This window comes from Antedon bifida, chromosome 2 (assembly GCF_963402885.1).
Source record: "Antedon bifida chromosome 2, ecAntBifi1.1, whole genome shotgun sequence".
NCBI classification, from domain to species: domain Eukaryota; kingdom Metazoa; phylum Echinodermata; class Crinoidea; order Comatulida; family Antedonidae; genus Antedon; species Antedon bifida.
The window spans coordinates 7,904,681-7,912,633 of record NC_136227.1 but is presented as its reverse complement, the minus strand read 5'-3'; the positions used below and the strand labels follow the sequence as shown (position 1 = coordinate 7,912,633).

Below are 7,953 nucleotides of genomic sequence, written 5' to 3'. Positions count from 1 at the left end.
TATATAAATCTATCTATTATTATTATTATTATTATGTATCTATTATTATTAAAATGTAGAGGGCTTGCTATTATTAACATGAAATCAAGTAGGCTTCGATAACACTTTAATATGGTATAGTTATACTCCTAAAACAACAATAGGAATTTCTGTTATTGTTTGATTAACTTTTAATACAGTTATTAACCTCTCCTTGGAACATCCTTAGATGTACCTGCCGTCTGTAGTTCATTCTATTATTATGTAAAAAAAAGTGAGATATTCCATTTTTATGATTAAGAAATTCTTTTTCCGGCCTTAAACTCTGGAGTTGAGTGCAGAGATAATTTTAGTTCAGGATTCTTTACCAACGGATTTAGAAAAGGATATACATTTCCTGTTGAGATGGAAGGTGCGAATGATTTCCAAGCGTTGACAATAAAGGAAGTACTTCACTGACGTTTGCAGTAGATTCTCAATTGTTTTTGTTAAACACTGATCATTTTAAGACTCGGATTCAATCAAATATCCTAGGAGTGTCTCTACTATCATGTTGCAAAAGTAATAAAATGTGTTGTTATTGGTAGGGAAGATTTAACAGTTTGTAACCAGATATCTATTCAGGATTTTTATTGTGCACCGAGTGAAAGACCATGAGTACTCTATTTTATCGAGTCATGTCGAAACCGACTGAAGATCAATTATCAACCAATAACGGTAACATGATAAATTTATTTCTTTTTTTTAAACATGATGTTTACTAAAATGTATTATTTATTTGTTTAAAGTCTACAATTTATTGATCATGTCAAAACTATTCTACTGCAGTAACTGCAGTAACATTTACTTTTAGTAAATTTAAAGTTTGTTCCACCTCAAACATTGTGAGCCAGTCACTGCAATAAACAGTGTATGATTATACCCAAAAAAAAGCTTACTAAATAATGCATAGGCAGGTTTAGTCAACAAATGTAGTTACTGCAGTACGAACTGCAGTAGAATCGTTTTTACAAACAGTCGCTAAAAATCTTGCATTGTCATTCTAAGGTAGTTGAAAAAATGTTTAGTGATTGCATAGTTGACACTTCCAATAAGGTCTTTTAGATTTGAGTGAATGTACACAAAGTTCAAATCCACATGGGTTGTATTCTGTTAAACGTTTAGATTAAGTGGACATTTATGCAGAAGAGAAGGCAAAAGATGTCCAAAAGTTTAAAAATGCCTGAAGCCTCCAGCCGTGGATGGCCACTACACAAGGGGCCTATAGGCCTAGATTGCGTTATGCCACTGCAGGGCAATGTGCTCTTCATGATAAACTTTAAATCAATCACCAACTTTTAAAGACATATTATAAAGATTAATTGATAATTGTTTAATTAATACAAATTCGGTTCACTACATCACTACAAAGAAAAATCTAAAGTAATTTTTCTTTGTAAGTTTTTGATCCTTTATCTATTTTATTTTCTTCGATATTTAACAAAATTAAATATAAATGGAAAGAATTAAGAATAGAAGTAATTGGTTCCTGTGTTTCCGGTAGATTTATGTGTGTGTGTGTGTGGCGTGGGATATGCTGATGGAAACGCCCCCAATCAGCCAATCAAGATCATACATGGATTATAATGTGGTCTACTGTATGGTTTATTACATCCTACGTACAAATTCTTTTATTAATACATTATATGATAAAATTATTTTAGTAGTACTGCTTGATTTCCACCAGGCTGTGTTAAATATTTCCTAGTGGTTCATATTTTGTTTTCAGGCCAAACCATAGTACAAAAAATATCGGCACAGATTAAAGGCTCTCCTCGGCCACAGTTTTGGTGGTATAGAACTCGCAACTCGCATTTTCCGACCCGCAACTCGCATTTTCCGACCCGCAACTCGCATTTTTCTTTCGGAAGAGTTTAAGTTTACCCCAGTGTATATTGGTCCATCTCTTTTGTACATGTTACCTGCTACTGTGGGTCTGCAGAAGACCTAATTTACTCAATGATAATGTACGATTAATATATTGTATTGTGGTAATATGTAAAATCTATTATGCATCTCCTCTCAGTGTAGCTAGCAGACCGTAATAGAGAATAATTTCTGATGTGTCTGATCTGGTTTTTACAATTCCTATTCAAGTTGCACCAGATATCTGGTCTCTTTTGTGCATTTTTATCTTTTGTGCATGTTACCTGCTGCTGTGGGTCCGCAGAAGGCCTAATTTACTCAATGATAATAATGTATGAATAATATATTGTATTGTAGTAGTATATGTAAAATCTATAATGTATCTCAGTGTAGCAGACAGAGGCGCTTTCTGATGTGTCTGAAAATTAAAGTTTTCTTTTTGCAAGTATTATTGTATAGTTTGTGTTGGTTTTTACAATTCCTATTCAAGTTGCAACAGATATCTGGTCTCTTTTGTGCATGTTACCTGCTGCTGTGGGTCCGCAGAAGGCCTAATTTACTCCATGAGAATGTACGATTAATATATTGTATTGTGGTAATATGTAAAATCTATAATGCATCTTCTCTCAGTGTAGCACTAGCAGACAGAATAGGGGTTTTTGATGTGTCTGAAAATTAAGTTTTCTTTTATAAATTGTAAGTATTATTGTATAGTTTGTGTTGGTTTTTACAATTCCTATTCAAGTTGCAACAGACATCACACTTAAATTACTGTTTGAAAACGAAGGACGAAAATAGTTATTTGGGTTAGTAGTGCAAAATTCCAACCTAAATAGATAAATCCCAAGTACAATAGATAACTAATAGATAGTAATTGGAGATAGTGTATCATCTCAATAATTTATTCAATACTGTGTATTTGTTTACACATACCTGTAGATTTGTGTGATATTTCAACAATAATAAAACACCTTTATACCAGTGTCACTCACCAATCTTTAACAGCCAAGTAACCAAAGACAGGCAAGTATAATGTGCGGTGATGCATAACAGTTTGTTCGTTCATGCATGTAGTGGTTTTTTTAAGAGGAAGGTAGTGGCTGAGGCCAGTCACCAGTATTATAATCAATGCAAATTAGTTGGATGATCTCAATGAAAAGAAGTAACAATAAAGAAAAGTATAGATCCGTTTTTCAGGCATTTGAGAGATTGTCAGAATGCATATAGTCACGGGTGTGAAAACATAATACAATTCATAGAGACATGTTATGAATGTCGTTTTCTAACGTGTATAAAACTTTGCAATTAGTTTTATCGCTAATCTGCTGATCTTGGATTTTATACCAGTGGTGTGATATCTTAATCTGGATTTATCTGTCAACAAGGATCTATATTGGTGTTTATTTTTTATTTTTTAAACAATATGGAGCCTCTTGGGTTACAACCAGTACCTGAGGATGCTGCTATAAATGGTGAGATACAAATACTGGTCTTTATTCTAATTAATTACCACTTCAGTGGTGTTTCGTTAATGTTGAGATAGTTGTGGTTAGATTTTGTGTACAGCAGTAGGTTTATAGAAAAGTGAAGAACTTTACGAACCTGACCAAGACATTTATTATTAGGCCTACTGTAAGTAGTGCTGATCTGCTAAAATTTTATGATCCTACAAGTGCCAAAAGTGGAGGAAGCTTTCCCAATCTGACCTACCTAACGTTCAAGAAAGCTGTCAAAGCTGAGCTATAATCATGTAATCATGGCCGTAATATTCTGGAGGTAGAAATTATATACTAAAATTGTACTATAAACCGGGTACTGTATACTAAAAATTGAGGTACTGTCTCTTACTGGTGTTCTTTAGCTGAACATCATATCTTTAAAAAGTTTATGATAGTGTATTGTACAGAGCTGTACCATTTACTTTCTATTGACTACTGTATGGTTGCAGTACACACACTGCTGTATTTCACCTGTGTGCTTCACTTGACCCATCAATTGACACTTAAGCATTATAAAATGATTTGTAGATGCTTGTGAATATTATCAACCCTAGTTTTTAACACCTGTTGCTTGAAATAGAGGTATTATTGTATTGTATGATAAATAAAAGTATTTCATAATCTTCCTTCCCATTTTTTTTCGGTATCAAATTGGAAATTCTCTTCATAATTCAAATTTTATTATACAATATTATTCTAGTATTGAAATTGTTAACCCAAGTAGTAGCTCTACTATGATTCAAAATGTTTGTGTTGCTAGATTACTAATTAGAAATTTGTCAAAGTTCCTGATCAAAATGTTTGCAAAGTAAACTCTGAAGTTTTCGTGAGTTTACCAATCAATATAAGCCTGTGCTGTAGTCATGATGGGTTTCAGAGGTGAAAACACTCTCTCCCCCCCCCCCCCCCATTTTTCTGACGTGCTTGTGCTAGATAAAATATCCTTAAAGGTGTAGTCTAAAGTATACCTATATGTTTTACAAATTGATGCTGTCTTGCAGTGGCATAACGCAGAGGGAAAAGCCCCTGGTTTAGTATCATGAGGACCCTCCAAGAAGAGTAGTTGCATTGCTTATGCCTGGGCCCCTTACTGTAAGCTCTGAGGCCCTGGGTTTAGCCAGTGACACTCATAGTTATACCACTGCTGTCTTGAACATTAATATAAAAAGAAATGTCAATTATTTCTTTGTACTTTACTTAAATAATAGTAATTAATAAGAAGTAAAGTCAAATCAAATCATATTGTCTGAAGCTATGACCTGGCTCTGACTAGTTTTCTTTAAAAATCTGGCTAGGCAAACTCGTAAACAGAGTAAACCAGACAATAACAATCTGAATAGGTTATAATCCTGAATGGAATTAAAATTATACTTCTTTCACTCCTTAACAATTACTTCAGACAATATCGAAAGCCATTTTTAATTCCTGCCAGACTCATAGTCCCAAGGCTATGTAGAAAATACTATTTTGTTTTGGTTCTCTGAAAAACACTAAACATATTGATAAAAATTAGCCTAGCAAGACTATCTTTTAAATACAGTAGAACCCCTATTTGTGTATACCTTCGAGACCCAACAAAGTGTCCATTTAAAAGGCGGTATTCCCTGCTTAGAAGTTGGCCTTGGTGTTAAAATCATACACTGCCCCTCTTTTTTTCACAGTGTCATTTGTGCACAATAAACTAATAATTATTTTATTCCGTGCATAATTTACCTGGATGAAGACATCTAATAGTAATAAACAATACTTTGAACATCCCCTCTTCCATCCAAGACAAGGCTCCAATTAATGTGATCTGCATTTCAATAAATGTAATTTATTCTGTATTCTCACAAAACAACACACGAAAGGCAGATTGAAAAAGTTAGAGAAAAGGTATTGTGCCTTATCCACCAAAAAAAAAAAAACTTTCCTAAAAGCTGTCATTTTGCTCTTTCGGATATTATATACCTACTATGTTGCTTAGAAAATGTTTAATCAGGTAAAACACCCATGTCTTCCAGGAGGAAATTGAGATAGCATAAAATTAATGGAGTTTGGTTAATTGCCTTTAAACAAGGAATTTACTACATGCAAAAGTATGTATTTGAGAAATGAGATGAAAGAGAACACTATAAAAGAGATTAGTCATTGTTGTAGAATAGGCCAAGGTTACATTGTAAAATATAGTATTTTAGGAAGGTATTCCAAACATTTATTGTTCTTGAAATACCAGCCTTTTTGTTTACTGATAACAATATACTATAACATTGTTATGTGTTGACTTCTGCGAAAAACTACAATACAGAAAATCCTTTACTGTTAAAGGTCTTTGCAAAGTTGTACTTTTAATGTACTATTGTACTATTAATTATTCACCATCTCTACCTTCTACACAGTATGTTTGGGGATTATATTTTGTACAGTTACATTTTATCTATATTAAATTTTTTACAAACATAAAGTTATGATAGAATTGATCTATTCTTTAATGAAATAGTAACTACAAACAATTAGAAATTTGATTATAAAAATCATGGAAATTTGGCCTAAATTGGGTACTGTACAGGTAATACCTGTTTAAAAGGAAATCAACCCCAAAATTGTATTTTGTATTATAACATCTGCAGATATTATTCTTCTACAAAAAATGTTCTTATTCAATTAAAATTACCCCAAGATGGGAAATAAAAATATACATATCTTAGGAATCATGTCAAAACTATTCTACTGCAGTTACTGCTGTAATGTGGTGTACCAAAAAAAGCTTGCTAGATAAAAGATTCAAAAGAGTCAACTATGAACATACTTAATAATGTGTTTCTGTAAATAAACTGACCTAGAATAGATATAGCAATAACTGTTTTATTACGATAGCCGACAGACAGATAATAACAAGTTAGTACCTTTCATTTATTTCTTTAACACCGGTTTTTATGAATGTTCTCGATAAACATGGTAAAAAGAAAGATATCATTTTAAAATCAGATTTAAGTAAAGGTTCCTTGTCTTTAAATTGTTTTCTTCTGTGATCATATTGTACTGTTTTCACAGAATCAATTTTGATTGAAATTTGTTCTTAAAAATGGCTCTACTGCTGTGTGTTTCATTTTAATGTTCATGAAATCTTTGCTTGCTCTAACAGACTAATAACAATGTTTGTCAGGGTGTCGTCCGTTTTCACTGATAGACTATCCACACTCTGTGTAAAAAGCCGACAGTGATAGAAAATCAATTCTCTTTTGTACCCCAAAAAAAACAGAATTTTTTTTCGTATCGCAAGCAATGTCATATTATAATAGTATTCAGGTTTGACTCCTCCTTTCGTCAGTGTCGTACGAGGTGGCTTCCACTAATCTTTTCCTGGTTCAGACCTGAACGCCGCGTACAATACGAAAACATAACTCCATAGGTCTGAACTAGCCCATAGTGTGTTAATTTGGTGCGAATTCTATCTATCTATCTGTGTCTATATCTAAGTCTGTGTTTAACCACTTCCAGAACACACTCACTGGAACCAATGAAAGAGGAAGAAAAAGTCTCCGGAACTTCTATTTATCAAGAGTACTAATTTTAAAAGTGGAAGATAAGTCGTAAGAAAAATTAAGAATTTAACTCTGATTTTTCTTTGCAGATTTGGCGTTAAATTCTCCGGACTCACCGAAGCCAGAGCCTAAGCAAGGGGGTAAATCTAGGGATATAATAATTTACTGTCAAAGTCTGTCTTGTCCCCAGCCAGGCACACCTGCTGTTAAGGTTAGTTTATGTCAACTTGTTAAATCATGTTTATTTGTTATGCAAAATAGAAAAAGAAAACACTGACATTCTTTGAGTTGTTATATCAAACAATGAAATAAGATGTATATAACTCTTTTTCTTATTGTGTGATTTCTGTATGGTGGTACTTTATCATTTCAAATTAATTAATTGATAAAAAAAAATTAAAATAAAATTTGTAGTACTGTATGCCTGTTGATTTGTATTTTAAATCTAATACAGTATTTGTAAATGTATCATGTTTTCTTCATAGAATCCGTATATTCATTAAAAACATTTTTTTTTCATTCTTCATTTCATTTTAATTTGATTTGAATTGTGATAATTCAAATAGTATAAAGTACAAACCAGGAAAAGCACTGTAAAGTATTTTATATAGTATTGTAGTATTTATTTGTTTTACGACTGTACATATTTCTACATGTCATGGGCTGATAACACTATATCCTTTTCAGGTCAGCTAAATAGCATTTGGTTGAATAACTTTCAACAATACAATCACAGCTAAACTAAATACAATTGACATTCCTACATGGCTGGCATTTCTACCATATCCTCAAAATCTATATTAAGCTGACGGTCTATTCATTGCTTTTAATACCTAGTATTTTTAAGGGGATCTGCAGGTCTCGTGAGTTGGGAGATTTTAGGTTCCTGCATCCATTGAATTTTGATTATTCAAATAGTATAAAGTACAAACCAGGAAAAGCACCATATTTCCTGGACTTTCTGCATTCTCAATCTGAGGACGATCAAAATTGATCGAAACGTCGAGAAACTCAACAGTTCTTTTCAGAACTAATATACATTGTGT

General features: G+C 32.6%; 1 protein-coding gene across 3 annotated transcripts in view; it reads left to right on the top strand.

The window, feature by feature from the left end:
- The first annotated feature begins 293 nt into the window (after positions 1-293).
- LOC144836156 (pleckstrin homology domain-containing family G member 5-like) overlaps positions 294-7,953 on the top strand; it is a 78,393-nt gene continuing 70,733 nt past the window's right edge. For 2 of the 3 annotated variants that reach the window (XM_078691369.1, XM_078691368.1), the window contains exons 1-2: positions 294-696; positions 6,997-7,118. In XM_078691369.1, the coding sequence (XP_078547495.1) occupies positions 633-696; positions 6,997-7,118 (186 nt within the window). In that variant the 5' untranslated portion in view covers positions 294-632. Of the gene's footprint in view, positions 697-3,274; positions 3,357-6,996; positions 7,119-7,953 lie in introns of those variants that run through there. The other variant, XM_078691367.1, reaches the window with a different exon arrangement.